Source organism: Ranitomeya imitator, chromosome 2 (assembly GCF_032444005.1).
Source record: "Ranitomeya imitator isolate aRanImi1 chromosome 2, aRanImi1.pri, whole genome shotgun sequence".
Lineage (NCBI taxonomy): Eukaryota > Metazoa > Chordata > Amphibia > Anura > Dendrobatidae > Ranitomeya > Ranitomeya imitator.
The window spans coordinates 834,333,420-834,353,272 of record NC_091283.1 but is presented as its reverse complement, the minus strand read 5'-3'; the positions used below and the strand labels follow the sequence as shown (position 1 = coordinate 834,353,272).

Genomic DNA, 19,853 nt, shown 5'->3' with positions numbered 1-19,853 from the left:
CCGTCGTCATCAGTGCTTATTTGGTATCTGGATTTTTACATGACTTGATCTCATTTAATAGAGTTCCCAAAAGCGCCGGCCACCAGGTATTTCCCTTTTTTTGCTATCTGCCTGTTGTCAGGTGTAATCTGTCTCCAGCAGTAGAGACCGGGCTTTGCCTTCCCGCTGCGGTCTGTCACGCTGCATCCAGGCACAATAGACAGGTGGGTTTTATTGCAAGACATTGGTAGGAGAAATGCATGCTGGGAAGTGAGGTGAAGGAAGTTCCAGCGCGTATAGTGCTGACAGCATACCAACAACAAGCAGAGACATTAACGATATAGAAAAAAAAATTGAGTCTTTAATTTTTTAGTTATAATTTCAGTAAAAGTCTAGAGCTACAAGGCAGCAAGTGTTGCAGGACGTCAATTCTGAGAAAAGATGTGCGACACACAACTTCTATGCAATTTCTCTTAGAACTGTGATTGTGCTGTAAAAAATGTCCAAATTGTAGGTGAGTCGCATTGAAGTCTACGGCGCCTGAGTCTCGTACCACTTGAGACGCCAAAGGAATGGTTAGACGTGAGATCACAGTGCGTCGCTGCGGAGCCAGAGCCTTCGTCTGGCAGGGAGGGGTCCAGAAATCACGATAATCCGCCATAAAATGATAAATATTATTATACAAGTCTCATGTTAGGATCTCGTCAGACTATTAAGGGGTTGTCCCTCTTCTATCTACGGGATCTGCCGGATATGTGCGGAGCCCAGAGCCCGCCTGCTCGCTCCATTCACCCATACGGAAATTCTTAACACAATAAAGATCGTCTGCAGCGTTTCAGGTTTCCACATAATCTATATTATATTATTACAAATGTATACATAATTGTGAAATAAAGCGGCGTCTGCGCTCCGCTCCTCCAGCAGGACGCCATGATTACGGCTTGTTCCACCCCACAATGCGCCCACCTACCATCCGTGATCAGCGAGCGCCTGTCGCCTCCGCACCACAGAGGGTCATTGCCATTACAGGGGGATGAACACAATTGCATAACAGTGGCTTAGGTTGGACTAACCCAAAGCTCGGACGGGCTGGGGGGCTCCTGACCTGAACTTGACGCTTCATATTTTCTTATGAGGCCGGTCTGTGCATCACTGTTCATACTCGGGCCACATGGATAGGCGAAAGGGGTCATATTCTTCCAAATACAGCGCCACACCAGTCCACAGGTTGTGTGTGGTATTGCATCTCAGTACTTATTACATCCATGGAGGAGCAGACACAGCCCGTGAGCCAGTGGGGCGCTGTATTTCTAATACTGGACCCCGGTCTACATGCTTTTGTCTGTTTCAGCATTATGTAATAAAAGGGATGAGCTGTCCATGGTCAGCTGAGGACAGTGCAACCCGCCGCCCACGTGCCCTCTGACCATGGACTCTTCTCCCAGATGAGACATTTGCCATTTTCCCAAACCGCTCCCACTGCTGTCATGTTAGAAGGTTGATCATGCTGGCGGCAGGTCCTGCGGTTACTTTTGCACCTGGTGGCGGCTCGTCTATGCATTTCTCTATAAGAGCTGCGCCACCATCACACTCTACATGGACTACTACGGTCCGGACGATAACACTAGACCTTCCACACGTCATCTCCTCCAAGACATTTCTGTAATATTGGAGCACGGACGACAATAAGACTGAATATAAATAGTGACTACGCTACAAGTAACAGTACCATCACCGACAGACGGGGGGCGCTGGTCTTATAGCCCCGGTCCCTGCTACTTCAGAGCTGTGCCACCATCACACTCTACATGGACTACTACGGTCCGTACGGTAACACTAGACCTTCCACACGTCGTCTCCTCCAAGACATTTCTGTAATATTGGAGCACGGACGACAATAAGACTGAATATAAATAGTGACTACGCTAGAAGTAACATTACCATCACCGACAGACGGGGGGCGCTGGTCTTATAGCCCCGGTCCCTGCTACTTCAGACTGCAGCCATTGAATAGATATGTAGTAAATGCAGCGAGACACGAGACCAAAACACAACACCACAGTCACATTAAGTGCTCCGGAGCAGTCATTCATCTATCTGCATCCTCAGTCATGTACTTATAATAAAGGGAGGATCTAAGCGACAACATAAACCCGTGACTGCTCACATGTTCCAGTACTACAACTCTCAGCATGGCATGATATCTGCTCAAAAGAGGATGGCCAGAGAGGCAAAAAGGGCCGCGCACGTTGAATTCTCAGCCGCTTACCAGACAACTGCGGATTTCACAGTGCGTCATTGCAGCGCCTCCGGCTGCACAAGCGATTGGTTCCGGAGAATCCCTTTAATGAGACCTTTTTACTCCGTTTCTCACCTTTTACATGATTTCTGCTTGCTGTCAGTGAATTGTAAGCTGTTCAGAGGCAAGAAACACGTCTTAATCATGTGCAAGTGACCCAGGGCTCATCCCATCCGACCGTGTGCAGCGATACGGCCACGTGGGGTTTGGTTGTTTTTTTTATACATAATGGCCACACTTTTTGGCAAATAAATCACTTTACGGCTGCACGATCTTACAGCATCAAGCCACCCGGCTACTGCAGACTGCACCAACCACATCGCAGCTGCGTCTGACCCGCTTCACCTTTGCTGGACGTCCTTAGGACCAATTTTTAATCCTCCAATTACAAACAAAAAACGTTCCCATTCACTGACCGCAAGCAGGGACCTCGACAGTGTAGAGAACGGAAATGCATCGGGTCTGATTCATTATTGCAAAAGCGTCTATTGTTTGTGTTTTTCTAAAGTCTAGTTTTTTTTTGTTTTTTTATGGACATTTTTGCCCAATTTGTGAAATAAAAATTTTTAACGTTTCCAAATTTTTGCGCAAATTTTCATCCTTCCTGAGTGATTTCTATGTATGTCTGAAATGATATTTTATTATTTTTGCAAACTTTTAGTGAAATGTGAGACTTTCTGCACCCTCCCAAAAAAAAAAAACATTTTCCGCAGAATTCATGAACCATCTGCGCCAATCTGAAGAATTTGGCAAAAAAAAAAAAAGATTCTATTAGTACCATGAGAATAAACCCCCCACAAAGGATGAATCGGGCCCAATGTGTCAGAAGGCTGCAGCGTTGTTCTCACGGCCCAGGATCGGTTCTCACATGCTGGACGTTTTCTCCAGGAACACAAATACTAGAGACATAAGATAATAATGATACGTCGCTAGTTATAATGTCTCATCAGCATCGGGGGGACGAAGGGTAACGCCTGTAGCGTCCCTCTCCCGATACACAGGGTAATTAAATAAAAATCAATGTTAATTAGGAAAAAAAAATAAAAAAAATCAGCTTTGTCCCTTCATCCCTGTACCAGCCAATGGAGTGAAAGATCAAGCCAGGTCCGGCCACTACACGATGGGGGTGATCCGTGGCTCCGTCTGGGTCTGCGGCAGTTTAGTGCATCGTTCTGGGTTCCGTTTTCCCGGTACATTGGCTGACACCTGCGAGCATGCACTCGCACAGCAACCGGTCATACTGCGGTCATTGCGCAGGCGCGGAGGGAGGAGGAAACGCTGCCTGTAAAGTGGCCAGATCACGGGCATCCGCTGCCGAGTACAAGCTACTCTGTCCTAACATGGACAGCGCCATCCGCAGGGTGCTCCAGATATTGTCAGACATGGCTCCTCCGTGGCCTCCGCTCTGCTGCTGCATGCTCAGGGCCTCTATGAAATGCTCCACAGCCTCCCTGCAAACCAACAATATTAATTAGTAGAGGCCTCTGTGGACTCCTGAAACTTATTGTCTTAATGTTGTTGAATAATTATTAATTTTTTTTTTTAACGAAGCAACTTAATAAAATAGTTTTATATCCACAGCGCTCATGCGGACTGGTGTGTCTCCATGGTTACAGACTACAAACAACTCCTGTGTTGTTGCCTCCTCCTCCAGCACAGAGTGGAGGATCAGACACATTCTTCTGCATCGGAGCTGTGGACATTTTATGAGATTATTTTTTTTCTTTTTTTGTGCATTGCATTCGTACATTTGATTGGATGTTCTCCCTCACCTGTGCGCCCCCAGATTGATGCAGGCGATGCCCAGGTTGTATCGGGAGCGTATGAAGCCCGGCTGCAGCTGCAGGGCCCGTCGGTACGCCTCCACCGCAGCCTCGCTGTCGTTGCCATTGGCCAGAGTGGCTCCCAGCTTATTCCACAGTAAGTAGTCCTGCAGGAGACAACTCGGCATTAACACGCAGCTAGGGGGACAGCAGAGACCCTAAAACCACAGCGCTTCTCACAGATGAGGGTTTGTTACAATTGCATCTCCAGCACAAATCCTCCAGTTTGTTACCATGAAGGATTAGATCGCAGAAGAGACCGGATGCAAGAGTAACAAACACTCAGCTGTGAGAAGTATTAGATGTATAGCAAATAACCCCAGCGTCACTTCCGACCAGGAGCCATGAAATGGAAGCAAGGAAAGCCGAAAAAGACTTTACTAACCCTGCGGCCCCTCCGTTCTGGGGAATCGGTGGAGCAGCCAGAGGCCGGACCCCCAACAATCACCAGGCCGTGGTATGGAAATGTGGAGTAATCCCCTATGGAAAACTAATCCCAGAAAATAGAAGCAGCGACCCGATTGGCTGCCAGGGATCACTACCCCACTGCTCGCCCACAGAGCTCGCACTCGTGCCCAATCACTACTCACGTCCGGTCTCTGGCTCAGCGCGGCCGTGAAGCAGTCGACGGCTTTCTGATACTCCCCGCTCAGGTTGAAGAGGACCCCAAGACCACACTGAACGTCGGGATCCACCTGATTGGGGTCCATGCGGACGGCGGTGAGGAACAACTCCCGAACCTCGGAGAACAAGGAGCTGAAAGCCAAAAGCAAGAACAGACGTGATCGTTCCACCGACCGGTCGCGGATTCATCATTTTACAACATTTTCCAACTTTATTGTATATTTTGCATAACCTCTGCTTGCTGGCAGCAAATGGGAATATTCTTGTTTACATCTATGGACTGAAAATGAGAGATTCCCAGGACGGACGCCGCGCCAGCGGCCACAAGGCCAGAGCCCAGAGAACCTTTCCCAACCTGCCGGCAGCCCGTGTGCCCCTTCTGAATAGGAGGCAGCATAACGTCACGCCTGCTAATCAGAAGATGAGCCGGGGAAGGGGTCCTAAGTCCAAGGCTACTGGACCAGTGTCTCTATTAGCCCGCCCTAACCTAATACTTGTCACAGCTGAGGGTTTGTTACAGGTGTTTTAGACAATCCACTCAGGAGTGGCGATATGATAACTTGCTGATCATAAACATTTGACCACTGGGACCCCCACTGACCCGGAAAATGGGTCTATGAAACACCCCATTGTCTATGGGACTACCAAAGATGGCAGATGACAGTGAGGAGGCATTTCAGAGCCCTGTTGGGATCGCTCGGACCTCCGATTATCAGCAGGACGTGTGATAAAGGGTTGCATGTTATCCCCTATCCTGCAGAGTCATTCACTGACCCCGAGAACAGGGCTCTGAAATGTCCGGTGGCTTTAGCCAGTTGTGGTTGGCAGCTCTATAGACTTTCAGAGCCACGTTCCCTGGATTAGTGGAGGTCCTGGCAGTCTGACGCCCACCCATCAGCAGGAGAAGTCATAACGTGAAATATAGAGAATAACCAAGGTTTTTCGCCCTCGGAGAGGTTTCCATTCACTGACAGCAAGCGAGAACTTTTGATAAGAACAACACATCCAAGCATTACACAAAATAAAAAAAGCCTAAAGATTTTAGTAAGATCTGTGTAATACTCAATATCTCCTTTGGGGGGCACTGCAGGGAAATCGAACACTTGTTAAACCAACTGTGGGACTGAGTGACAAGAACTCGGATGCACTTTGACCCCCATTTACGCCATAAACCTATAACTTCACATACAGATGACAGTCGTCACTCACTCGGACAGTAACGTCCCCAGGGATTTCTTTCTGGAAGCTTCCGCGGCGTCGCCCTCCGCCTTCACCAGGTGGCTGTATCTGGGGTTGTGCCGCAGCCACTCCCGCAGGGTCTCGCAGGCCTGCTGCTGGAGGCATTCGTTGGTAAAACTAACCGCCAGCGCCATCAGGGCGCTCAGATTGTCCGGCTTCAGCTCCAGGCACCTGAGAATAAAGATCACAAGGTAGAGGAGACATGTAGGCTGGCGCGAGAAGAGCGCAGGAGGAGACGGGACCTCACCTGCGGAGGGCGCTGATAGCCGCCAGCTCCTGCTCATTTTCGGCCTGAGTCGTGCCCAGGTATTGCCAGCCCTGGAAGATACAAGGGGTTAAGTGACGGCACGGATCCTACACCGGTCCCTCCCTGGATCCTGCACAGACAGGATCCTCACAGTGTGCCTGAAGGCAACAGTCAGCAGGCAGGAGCATAGCTACAGGGGGTAACGGTCCCAGCCATAAGACACCAATATTAATAATGGGACATAGTTGTGCATGGGCCGATCACAGATTTTGCACCATCATGGCCTCCAGCCATGCATCACGCCGGGGAGATGTGTCGTCACGTCCTCGGGACTTTGGTCTCACCGGCTGTTAATGAGTGAACAGCAGGGATTAATCTAATGTTTGCAGAGCATTTTCAGTCTGCACTAAAAAGCAAGTACACCAGGAGGCCCCATGGACTGCAGAACACCCTGGAAGTTACTGCTCTGTTCATCCTGGGCTACCTGGTTCAGCTGCTGTGGAAGGAGAGCAGAGAGGGCAGCCGCTGTCTCACAACGCCAGGAGCATGTATTGACCCCCCTGATCGTCCTCTTACCTCCATGTGTTTGGGGTCTCTCTGTACAGCGATCTCAAAAAGTCGCACTGCGCTGGGGAGGTCTCCTTCCCGGAGGCGTTTTAGACCCTCCTGAAATGGCTGCGCCTCCTCGGAGAATGGATTGTCATCTTCAAACGCGTAGCCCTAGTGGAAGACAAGCCGAGACGTGCCGATTCATTGCGTATAGTTACTGGAGTAATTCTGACGCAGAGCTCCAAATCCCCTGCACGGGGAGTTACATGATGAACATGAATCCCTGCAGCCACCACCAGGGGGAGCTCTCCGCACCCTGTGTTATTATTGAATCCAGTGTACACACAGTATGCGGTGAGCTCCCTCTAGTGGTGGCCGCAGGTAAACAACTTTTATCATGTATCTATGTCTGCGCTGAGGATTTGGAGCTCAGCTTTCATCAATGTCTTACCTTGTCGTAAGACTTGGCAGATAAATCTTGGAAATCTGATAGCCACGGATGCGCCTCTGCGTCCCTCTTGGCCATCTCCTCCCATTCTTCTTGCAACTTGTCCCAGAAATCCACATCAGCCTAATCAGAGAAAAGATCAGAGAGTGAAGGTAAAACTAAACCCAAACACTAACGAGTCCTGCCCAGAAAAAAATATCACCCTATGACTCTGCAAAACTACATCTCCCAGGGAATGCTGTGCAAAATCTGAGAAGTAACATTACCCCGTCTCTTTCTACCTGAAACACTCTGTGCTGCTGCAAGCATTTTATTTTGTGTTGTTTTACCTCCACTGCGGCCTTGGCAGACTCGAACTCTTTCTCCAAGGGGGTAAACTGATCGACCCACTGTTCAGACACGGCCTGCGGAGAAGATAATAAGGTCAGAAATAGACGAGGGCGTACCCAAGGAATGTAAGCTAAGGGGACAGTGTGGCATACAGACATCCCAAGCGGCAGAAGGGAACCAGAAGATTGGATCCGGTGAGCGAGACGCCGATCAATGTCAGCTGGAAAGACAGAACCTGTTTTATATGCAGGTCCAGTAAATCATGGTCAGCTTATGAGACACTACAACTCTCAGCATGCCCTTACATCCTCTGGCACATCTTTACAGCTGGAGACTGAGAGTTGTAGTCCCCCTTCCCCCACAGCTGGAGGGGCCAAGGTTGCAGACCATTAATGTGAAGATAGTAAAGGATTTCCATTTCTACGTAGATAAAGTGCTGCACTTTTCTCATGCCATTTTCACCTTTTCTGCTTGCTGTCAGTGAATAAAATCATTCAGAAACTAAACAGCCATGCTGCATTATTACTTCTCGCAACTGAGGGTTTTTGTTACAGTTTCATCAGTCTAGGACTGGGTACAACTGTAACGAATGCACAGCTGCATGAGATCTATGGAAGTTTTGAGAATTTCTATTCACTGACAACAAGCAGAAATTTTGAAAAAGGTGAAAAAAAAAAACTATATGGGAAAGTTGATAAATAAAAAAAAAAAATATAGGATAATCCCTTTAAGGGTGATGTAGGCACAAAAGGACGGCAGATCTCACTATCCTCGCCCCTCGGTGCGGGTCACTACCTGCTCTTGTATAAACTGTTCTGACCACTGCTCTGCCTGCGAGACCGTCTGGGAGGGAGCGCCTGGAGTCTGCGAGAGAGACACCTCCCCGTCTCCTATCTTCCTCACAAATTGTAAGAACTGATAGAGAAAGAGAGATGGAGACAGTGACATTGACACATGCAGATACAAGGCAGTGGAGGAGTGGGGGGCATGCTATGAGCCGAATATGGGGGGCACAGCTTACACCTGATGGACCCCAGTATTATAGAGGAAGCTCATATTAATGCTATTTACTTGCAGATTAACCCTATATCTGCACGTAAATTGAATAGTTTTGCCCATGGCAGATTCTCCGTAGCCACCACTGGGGGGAGCTCCAGAGCTGACTATTGAATGAACGCAGCGAGCTCCCCCTAGTGGTGACTGCAGGCATAATTTTATCATTGCTGTATCTATGCAGGGGGTTTGGAGCTCTGTATCAGAAAAAAAATATTTCTTCAAGAGCCGTGGAATGAGAGAGAACATTATGGTCAGAAAAATCGTCATGAAATTGATTAATACCATATTTACAACCTACAGCCCGTCCTGACCCGCCCTCCCTGTACCTGGCTGTTAACTAGTTTAGGGTCATTGACTTTAGAAACAAGAGATTTTGCTTCTTTCTGCAGGTTATCGTCAGGCTGGTACTCCTCCGTCCTGTAAGAGGGGAAGAAAGGATTATGTATTAAAATGCAGACAGAGGAATCCATACAATGATGGGAGTCATTGTTCTAGAGGGGAGATGAGAACCCAGACAACTTTACTACTACCCTGAAGGCGGCTGCCCCCCTCCACCAGTCACATGATGCCTTCTGGCCATTCACATGGTACAGTGGGTTATCTGGGACTGGCAGTGGTAGAGGATTAGGGGTCCCACCTCCCTCCAATAACACAAAGCCCCTTCACCATTGTGACAGCTTCTCACCATTTCTCCGCCATCACTCCCTCGCTCTCTCCCAACCACAGTTTCTCCTCTGATTGCTGGAGGTATTCTTCTGCCCAGCGAGACGGCGATGAGTGGGGGTCTTGTAAGAGAGAAGAATATTGATGAAATTTCCACTATTATCACTTGCAAGTGGGCTCCGTTATGGGGGGCACCGAACATGCCCGATTCCGTAACAGAGGCACCGAGGATGGCCGGCTCCATAACAGAGGCACCGAGGATGGCCGGCTCCATAACGGAGGGCACAGAGGATGGTCGGCTCCATAACGGGGGCACCGAGGATGGCCGGTTCCATAACAGAGGCACCGAGGATGGCCGGCTCCGTAACAGAGGCACCGGGGATGGCCGGTTCCGTAACAGAGGCACCGAGGATGGCCGGCTCCATAACAGAGGCACCGAGGATGGCCGGCTCCATAACAGAGGCACCGAGGATGGCCGGCTCCATAACGGGGGGTACCAAGGATGGCCGGCTCCATAACGGGGGGTACCGAGGATGGCCGGCTCCATTACAGAGGTACCAAGGATGACCGGCTCCATAATAGAGGCACTGAGGATGGCCGGCTCCATTACGGGGAGCACCGAGGATGGCCGGCTCCATTAAGGGGGGCACCAAGGATGGCCAGCTCCGTAACGGGGGCACCGAGGATGGCCGGCTCCATTACGGGGGGCATCGAGGATGGCCGGCTCCATTACGGGGGGCACCGAGGATGGCCGGCTCCATTACGGGGGGCACCGAGGATGGCCGGCTCCATTACGGGGGGCACCGAGGATGGCCGGCTCCATTACGGGGGGCACCGAGGATGGCCGGCTCCATTACGGGGGGCACCGAGGATGGCCGGCTCCATTACGGGGGGCACCGAGGATGGCCGGCTCCATTACGGGGGGCACCGAGGATGGCCGGCTCCATTACGGGGGGCACCGAGGGTGGCCGGCTCCATTACGGGGGGCACCGAGGATGGCCGGCTCCATTACGGGGGGCACCGAGGATGGCCGGCTCCATTACGGGGGGCACCGAGGATGGCCGGCTCCATTACGGGGGGCACCGAGGATGGCCGGCTCCATTACGGGGGGCACCGAGGATGGCCGGCTCCATTACGGGGGGCACCGAGGATGGCCGGCTCCATTACGGGGGGCACCGAGGATGGCCGGCTCCATTACGGGGGGCACCGAGGATGGCCGGCTCCATAACAGAGGCACCGAGGATGGCCAGCTCCATAACGGGGGGCACCGAGGAAGGCCAGCTCCTTTAAGGGGCACAGAGGATGGCCGGCTCCATTACAAGGGGCACCGAGGATGGCCGGCTCCATTTCGGGGGGCACCGAGGATGGCCGGCTCCATTACGGGGGCACAAGGATGGCCTTCTCCATAATGGAGGCACCGAGGATGGCCGGCTGCATTACGGGGGGCACCGAGGAAGGCCAGCTCCATTACAGGGGGGGCACCGAGGAAGGCCGGCTCCGTTACGGGGGAACCGAGGATGGCCGGCTCCATTACAGGGGGCACCGAGGATGGCCGGCTCCATTACAGGGGGCACCGAGGATGGCCGGCTCCATTATGGGGACACAAGGATGGCGAGCTCCATAATGGGGGCACCGAGGATGGCTGATTCCGTAACGGAGGCACCGAGGATGGCCGGCTCCATTACAGAGGGCACCGAGGATGGCCGGCCCCATTACGGGGGGCACTGAGGATGGCCAGCTCCATTACGGGGGGCACCGAGGATGGCCAGCTCCATTACAGGAGGCACCGAGGATGGCCGGCTCCATTACAGAGGCACCGAGGATGGCCGGCTCCATTACAGAGGCACCGAGGATGGCCGGCTCCATTACAGAGGCACCGAGGATGGCCGGCTCCATTACAGAGGCACCGAGGATGGCCGGCTCCATTACGGGGGCACTGAGGATGGCCGGCTCCATTACGGGGGCAGCGCGGCTGGCTTCCTGACAGGGTGGACACCACTGATCACATGACACCAGAGTGAGAAGATTCCTTACCCGCCTGATCGATGAACTCGCGGCTCCAGTCTTCTTCCTCTACCGCTGGTTCTTGCTCAAGAAACTCATCCGTCCAGCGTTCAGAGAGAGCGAGATCTGCGACACCAGGAGCTACAGAACAACAAGGGAAGAGAGGAAGTATGGAGGGACAGCTTGCCGATCAGACAGCTGCACGGCTCGGTACAATGTCAGTCGGCAATGATCGGAAAAGGGTTTGTTTTTTTGCCACTGGGCACTAAGGGTATGTGCCCACGCTGCGGATTTTGCTGCGGATTTATCCGCAGCGGATTTAGAAAATCCGCAGTGCAAAACCACTGCGGTTTTCATTGCAGATTTTATTGCGGTTTCTTCTGCGGATTCCACTGTGGATTTTCAACTGCATTTTCCTATTGGTGCAGTTGTAAAACTGCTGCAGAATCCGCACAAAGAATGGACATGCTGCGGAAAATAATCCGCAGCGTTTTTCGCGCAGATTTATGCGCACAGCGTTTTTTTTTCCCATAGGTTTACATGGTACTGTAAACTTAGGGAAAACTGCTGCGGATCCGCAGCGTCAAATCCGCTGCGGATCCACAGCAAAATCCACAGCGTGTGCACATACCCTAAGGCTTCCACTCACTGACAGCAAGCGAGGAACTGATACAGAAAGTATGCCAAGAAGAAGAACATGGAAGGACGGAGATGGTTCTTACCTCTGAGCGGCTCGGGGCGGAAACTGCTTTGCTCGATTTGCTGCATCTCCGCCAAGAGGCCGTCCATCTTAAATGTGTGCGGAGCGCGAGTATGCAGGGAGGGCGCGCGGGACTGCAGGAACTCCGACACCAGCTGGCGGCAAGGAGAGCGGGATTACAGAGAAAGGCACAATAACGGCTGCAATCCTGCCGCCATCATCCATTTTCATTTTTTGCCCTCCCCCCCCCTTCCATAGAGCCATAACATTTTTTATTTTTCCATCCACATCGCTGTTCTGTTCACTTTGCCATATAATGTACTGATATAAAAAAAACAAATAAAAATCACAATTTCGCTAATGGTTTTTTTTATTGTCCCCTGAGCTGAGCTGACGCTTTTTATTGGTGCCATCTTGGAGGTACGTACAATGTTTTGCTCACTTTTTATTGCGTTTTTTTTTTTTTTTGTAAATGCGGCATCCAAAAAAAAAAAAAAAAAAAAGTAATTTTTTTTTTGCTTTTACGGCATTTGCCACATTGGGATAGTGAATTGTATATTTCAGACTGTTATAGAAGCGGCAAAACCAAAAAGGTTTATTTTTATTTTTCTTTACTTTCATATTGGAAGTAGGAGGGAAGTCCAAACTTTTTTGTTTTTTGGCAAAAATAAAAATAAAAAAATTACATTTTAACATTGAAAACAATTGTTGATCGCTTCCTGATCCGTCAGTCCTGATGTAGGTGACAGAAGTGACGGTCTCCCATAAGGCCTGCACACCACCGGGATGGCGCCCCCTACAGGTCGCTCTCAAGGATTTACAATTTAAGGGGTTAAAAAGCAGCGATCAGCACCAGCCCCCATTGCTACCCTCTGTTGCAGGCGCCAGCTGAGTAATGGACCCCCGACATTGGATATACAGCTGATGTCGGGAATGGGTTAAAGAGCCTGATAACAGAGAACACTAGAATCTAGGCAGTAAGGCTGCGCTTATTCCCTCTGTGCTGCTGAACGGCGGTGCGCTCACCTCATCTTCTGTGGCTTCTCCCAGAGGCTTTGAGATCTGCAAGAAAAGACACAAAAAAAAATTAAAGGCGTCAGGAAATCCGGAATAATCACTTTCTGAAAAGCTCTGAGGGAGATTGATGAAGCCATCTTTGTTACCCATAGCAACCAATCAGAGAGCAGCTTTCATTTCATATTCTGCTTTTAATAAATGAAAGCTGCACTGTGATTGGTTGCTGCGAGCAGCACAGCTTCGAGACCTGAATCTCCCGCTTAACATGTCTCCTTCTCACTGATGTTAAGACCTCTGCTTGCTGCAGGTGAATTGGACCCTTCTGTTTACATTCGGAGGGCAAAACTTCTCACAAATGAAACGAATGCTCAGCTGTGAGACGTAGGAGCCGCTTCTAGTCGTAAACATGAATGATACATCTTACTGCCAGCAAGCAGAGGTCTTGAAAACGGCCAAGAATTGAACGTTAAGGAATCCTTGTAAGAAACCAGCGATGATAACTGTTAAACTGTAAAGCGCTGCGGAATATGTTGGCGCTATAGAAATAAAGATTATTATTATTATGATCAATGTTCTATTGCTGTGCTGGGGTTTGTAGTTCTCCCTGAGGACGGTATTTGCACCGAGTCACTTACGGCGATGGCTCCCGGGGGCCAGGCCACGCTGGGCAATCCTTCCTGCCGCAGACCCTTGTCCTGGGTGAAGTGACCCGTCAGCTTCATTAGGGGATTTGCCCCCCCACACTCCGTGTCCACCAGTCCGCGCATCGCCATGGTGACGGTCTGCAAAATGGAGGCAGCAACATGTGAAACACCGGCCCCACCAGGCACAACTGTCTCCCCCATAACCTTACCCTGTGTCACCTCCGTCTGCAGCGCTCCTTCCCCTGCACAGCCCTCTATTTCAGGAGGGAGACTCTCGCTGCCATGTATCTGTCTCTCTGGTCCCGGATGTCTCTTCCTGCGGACAGAGTTCAAGGGGAGGAGAGAGAGTTAATAGTACAGAGATCAGGGGAGGAGAGAGACAGTCACAGCATGGAGGGAGGAGAGAGAGACAGCCAGTCACAAGATGGAGGAGAGAGAAAGAAAGAGAGGCAGCCAGTCACAAGATGGAGGAGAGAGACAGCCAGTCACAAGATGGAGGAGAGAGAAAGAAAAAGAGGCAGCCAGTCACAAGATGGAAGAGAGAGACAGCCAGTCACAAGATGGAGGAGAGAGAAAGAAAGAGAGGCAGCCAGTCACAGCAAGCATGGAGGGAGGAGAGAGAGACAGCCAGTCACAGCATGGAGGGAGGAGAGGCAGCCAATCACAGCATGGAGGGAGGAGAGAGACAGCCAGTCACAACATGCAGGGAGGAGAGAGAGAGACAGCCAGTCACAGCATGGAGGGAGGAGAGAGAGAGACAGCCAGTCACAGCATGGAGGGAGGAGAGAGACAGCCAGTCACAGCATGGAGGGAGGAGAGAGACAGCCAGACACAGCATGGAGGGAGGAGAGAGAGACAGCCAGTCACAACATAGAGGGAGGAGACAGCCAGTCACAGTATGGAGGGCGGAGAGAGACAGTCACAGCATGGAGGGAGGAGAGACAGCCAGTCACAGCATGGAGGGAGGAGAGAGACAGCCAGACACAGCATGGAGGGAGGAGAGAGAGAGACAGCCAGTCACAGCATGGAGGGAGGAGAGAGACAGCCAGTCACAGCATGGAGGGAGGAGAGAGACAGCCAGTCACAGCATGGAGGGAGGAGAGAGACAGCCAGTCACAACATAGAGGGAGGAGACAGCCAGTCACAGTATGGAGGGCGGAGAGAGACAGTCACAGCATGGAGGGAGGAGAGAGACAGTCACAGCATGGAGGGAGGAGAGACAGCCAGTCACAGCATGGAGGGAGGAGAGACAGCCAGTCACAGCATGGAGGGAGGAGAGAGACAGCCAGTCACAGCATGGAGGGAGGAGAGAGACAGCCAGACACAGCATGGAGGGAGGAGAGAGAGAGACAGCCAGTCACAACATAGAGGGAGGAGACAGCCAGTCACAGTATGGAGGGCGGAGAGAGACAGTCACAGCATGGAGGGAGGAGAGACAGCCAGTCACAACATAGAGGGAGGAGAGACAGCCAGTCACAGCATGGAGGGAGGAGAGACAGCCAGTCACAGCATGGAGGGAGGAGAGAGACAGCCAGTCACAGCATGGAGGGAGGAGAGAGACAGCCAGACACAGCATGGAGGGAGGAGAGAGAGAGACAGCCAGTCACAACATAGAGGGAGGAGAGGCAGCCAATCACAGCATGGAGGGCGGAGAGAGACAGTCACAGCATGGAGGGAGGAGAGACAGCCAGTCACAACATAGAGGGAGGAGAGACAGCCAGTCACAGCATGGAGGGAGGAGAGACAGCCAGTCACAGCATGGAGGGAGGAGAGAGACAGCCAGTCACAGCATGGAGGGAGGAGAGAGACAGCCAGACACAGCATGGAGGGAGGAGAGAGAGAGACAGCCAGTCACAACATAGAGGGAGGAGACAGCCAGTCACAGTATGGAGGGCGGAGAGAGACAGTCACAGCATGGAGGGAGGAGAGACAGCCAGTCACAACATAGAGGGAGGAGAGACAGCCAGTCACAACATAGAGGGAGGAGACAGCCAGTCACAGTATGGAGGGCGGAGCGACAGCCAGTCATACAGTATCCCCCTATTTTTACCATATGCTTTGGCAATGCTAACATGTACTTCGTCCTGCCAATAAAGCTCATTTGAATTGAATTGCATGGAGGGAGGAGAGAGACAGTCACAGCATGGAGGGAGAAGAGAGACAGCAAGTCACAAGATGGAGGGAGAGAGCCAGTCATAGCATGGAGAGAGGGAGAGACAGTCACAGCATGAAGGGAGGAGAGAGAGAGAGACAGTCACAAGATGGAGGGAGAGAGCCAGTCATTGCATGGAGAGAGAGAGAGACAGTCACAGCATGGAGGGAGGAGAGAGACAGTCACAGCATGGAGGGAGGAGAGACAGCCAGGTACAACATAGAGGGAGGAGAGAGAGACAGCCAGTCACAGTATGGAGGGGGGAGAGACAGCCAGTCACAGTATGGAGGGAGGAGAGACAGCCAGTCACAGCATGGAGAGAGGAGACACAGCCAGTCACAGAATGGAGGGCAGAGAGACAGCCAGTCACAGTATGGAGGGAGGAGAGGCAGCCAGTCACAGCATGGAGGGAGGAGAGACAGCCAGTCACAGCATGGAGGGCGGAGAGACAGCCAGTCACAGCATGGAGGGCGGAGAGACAGCCAGTCACAGCATGGAGGGCAGAGACAGCCAGTCACAGCATGGAGGGCAGAGACAGCCAGTCACAGCATGGAGGGCAGAGACAGCCAGTCACAGCATGGAGGGCGGAGAGACAGCCAGTCACAGCATGGAGGGAGGAGAGACAGCCAGTCACAGCATGAAGGGCAGAGAGACAGCCAGTCACAGTATGGAGAGACAGCCAGTCACAGTATGGAGAGAGGAGAGACAGCCAGTCACAGCATGGAGGGCGGAGAGACAGCCAGTCACAGCATGAAGGGCAGAGACAGCCAGTCACAGTATGGAGAGACAGCCAGTCACAGTATGGAGAGAGGAGAGACAGCCAGTCACAGCATGGAGGGCGGAGAGACAGCCAACCACAGCATGGAGGGAGGAGACAGCCAGTCACAGTATGGAGAGAGGAGAGACAGCCAGTCACAGCATAGAGGAGAGACAGCCAGTCACAGTATGGAAGGAAGAGAGAGACAGCCAATCACAACATGGAGGGAGGAGAGAGAAAGCCAGTCACAGTATGGAGGGAGGAGAGACAGCCAGTCACAAGATGGAGGGAGGAGAGAGACAGCCAGTCACAAGATGGAGGGAGGAGAGACAGCCAGTCACAAGATGAAGTTGGGATGCCCGCCTGGACCGTGGGGTACTCGGTACCGGGTCCGGTACTTAAGGGGGATATCACGGTGGCTGCGACCCGGTCCGTGGCCCTGGGTGCCCAAGTAAAAGGGATAGTCTTTAAAGGGGTTTTGAATAAAGTTTGTATTCGTGATGCCACCTGTGGTATTCGGTCAGAGGGGACCGACGCCGCTTAAAGGGGTCTGTTGGGGTGATGTTATGGCAGCTAGCTGGTATAACTTCCCACAGGTGAAGTGTATCCCCAGGGCTCCCGGTGTATAGAAGATGATCGTGAGTGGTGCAGTAAATAACGGAGGACACAGGTTTGCAGTCTCTTTACCTGGTTTACTGAAGACTTCAGGCAACCACAGTCCAGGGCACCAGATCACAGGGCAGGCACGGTCCTGCCGGCTTGGAAGCAAATTCAGAGTCCCCTTTACCAGGTGGAGTTAGAAGCCTTCCTCATAGCGCGGTGGTGCAGTAGTCCCTTGCTGCCTGTGGCTTCTATCAAGGTCCTCACAGTTCTCTCTGTCCTCCTTAAAGGTGGGACACAAACCCGTATAATAGGTGTCTCGAGCTATTTTACAGGGTCTCTATCACGACCCGGGCTCTATGCGCCACTGTGTCTCCTGTGTATTAGGGTGGACAGGTGAAATGTAATTCAGCTGTCCTGCCGGTTTCTGCTGTAACTCTTGGAGTCTCTCACAACCTCGGTCTTCCGGCTACCAGTGTCTGTGCTCTGCCAGGGAGGTAGCCCAGTCGCAGCTGTCCTCCCCAATGGTTACTCTCCTGTGCTTCGCTCTCCTGCTCGCTCGCTACACACTGTTTTTCCTTCTCAGTTATCTCTGTCCAGGAGCTGCAGCACGTTCGTGGCTACACGGCCCCTCCAGTCCCTCTGACTGCTCTCTTCTCTCTCTGCCAGAAGATGCAGACTCCCACGTCTGCTCAGCTACACTCCTTTCTTGCCAGCCCCGCCTAAGCTGATGTTCCATGACAAGCTCCTCTCTGGCAATCTCTGACTCACTGACTTCCTTTCCCTCCAGACCAGAATATATGTATAGGGGAGCCACCTATAAACTGGATCAGAGCTCCCCCTTCTGGCCTGGAGTGTGAACATGTTGTATGCTTGTGGTTTACCTGATAAAGAAGATCTTCCAAGCGTGACATCACTCTCCCCAGGAAAGCAATGCCACTGTAACAACCAGGACCCTGGGGTGTTACAGAGGGAGGAGAGACAGCCAGTCACAAGATGGAGGGAGGAGAGAGAGAGACAGCCAATCACAGTATGGAGGAAGGAAAGAGACCGTCAGAATATTTGTCTTCCCCCTTGCTCAGCAGCACTCTCTCTCTGGCTGGTGACGGATCTCCCCCTTTCTATATGACCCCCATGTATTATACTGATGGCTGGACGCACATTACAGGCAGTTTTTACCTGTTGTGTGCCCCCTCTTTCCTTAAGGTACCGTCACACTAGACGATATCGCTAGCGATCCGTGACGTTGCAGCGTCCTGGCTAGCGATATCGTCCAGTGTGACACGCAGCAGCGATCAGGCCCCTGCTGTGATATCGCTGGTCGGGGAAGAAAGTCCAGAACTTTGTTTCGTCGCTGGATCTCCCGCAGACATCGCTGAATCGGCGTGTGTGACGCCGATTCAGCGATGTCTTCGCTGGTAACCAGGGTAAACATCGGGTTACTAAGCGCAGGGCCGCGCTTAGTAACCCGATGTTTACCCTGGTTACCATCGTTAAAGTAAAAAAAACAACCACTACATACTTACCTACCGCTGTCTGTCCCCGGCGCTCTGCTTCTCTGCTCTGGCTGTGAGCACAGCGGCCAGAAAGCAGAGCGGTGACGTCACCGCTCTGCTTTCCGGCTGCCCGGCGCTCACAGCCAGAGCAGAGAAGCAGAGCGCCGGGGACAGACAGCGGTAGGTAAGTATGTAGTGGTTGTTTTTTTTACTTTAACGATGGTAACCAGGGTAAACATCGGGTTACTAAGCGCGGCCCTGCGCTTAGTAACCCGATGTTTACCCTGGTTACCGGGGACCTCGGGATCGTTGGTCGCTGGAGAGCTGTCTGTGTGACAGCTCTCCAGCGACCAAACAGCGACGCTGCAGCGATCCAGATCGTTGTCGGTATCTCTGCAGCGTCGCTTAGTGTGACGGTACCTTTAGATTGTAGCTTGTGAGACGGACCCTCACTCCTGGAATTGTGGAATTATGCAGCTGCTGACATGTACAGCTGAAGCCAGAAGTTTCCATCCACTATATAAAGACACATCTGCAGGTTTTTCTCAATATCTGACATGAAATCAGAATAAACCTTTCCCGTTTTAGGTCAATTAGTATAATCATAATTATTAATATTTGCCACATGCCAGAATAATGAGAGAGAGTGTTTTAGGGCATTTTTATTACATCCTTTCATTAGTATTTGGTGCCATCGCCCTTACACTGAATGACTTGGGTTAGACGTTTGGGATTTCCTTCCACAAGCTTCTCACAATAGTTGGTCGGAATTTTGTCCGATTCCTCCTGACAACACTGGTGTAACTGATCCCGGTCTGTAGGTCTCCTTGCTCGCACCGGCCGTTTCAGCTTTGCCTATCCATTTTCAATAGGATTGAGATCAGGGCTTTGTGGTGGCCGCTCCACAACATTGACTATGTTATCCTGGAGCCACTTTGTTACCATTTTGGTAGTATGCTTTGGGTCATTGTCCATTTGGAAGACCCATTTCCACCCAAGCTTTAGCTTCCTTGCTGATGTCTTCAGATGTTTCTTCAGTGTTGCCACATAATCTGCTTTTCTCTATTTTGTGAAGTGCACCAGTCACTCCTGCAGTGAAACAACTCCATAACATGATGCTGATGTAGAAGGGAAGACCGGGCTACCAGAGCTGCTGAAAAGCTGGTTCCAGAACTGCTGGGGCCGAACCTCCTGTTCCTGGGGGAAATGAGATTGCAGCAGCAGCG

At 51.6% G+C, this 19,853-nt stretch overlaps 1 protein-coding gene across 5 annotated transcripts; it reads right to left on the bottom strand.

The window, feature by feature from the left end:
• Positions 1–320: 320 nt before the first annotated feature.
• On the bottom strand, positions 321–17,924 carry PEX5 (peroxisomal biogenesis factor 5). 5 transcript variants are annotated; one of them, XM_069754187.1, is made up of 17 exons: positions 17,219–17,924; positions 13,832–13,938; positions 13,614–13,760; positions 12,988–13,023; positions 11,984–12,116; positions 11,292–11,402; positions 9,280–9,379; positions 8,921–9,011; positions 8,334–8,453; positions 7,538–7,612; positions 7,212–7,331; positions 6,788–6,931; positions 6,212–6,282; positions 5,935–6,135; positions 4,692–4,857; positions 4,051–4,208; positions 321–3,729 (listed from the first exon to the last, which is right to left on the bottom strand). In XM_069754187.1, exons 3-17 carry the CDS (start codon positions 13,749–13,751, stop codon positions 3,525–3,527), a joined length of 1,869 nt encoding a protein of 622 aa, XP_069610288.1. In that variant the 5' UTR covers positions 13,752–13,760; positions 13,832–13,938; positions 17,219–17,924; the 3' UTR covers positions 321–3,524. The 5 variants fall into 5 exon arrangements, with proteins under 5 accessions (XP_069610288.1, XP_069610286.1, XP_069610287.1 ...); XM_069754185.1 differs by having other exon boundaries at positions 13,842–13,938; positions 17,219–17,798; XM_069754186.1 differs by lacking the exon at positions 17,219–17,924 and adding an exon at positions 15,673–15,778 and having other exon boundaries at positions 13,842–13,938.
• Positions 17,925–19,853: the final 1,929 nt, after the last annotated feature.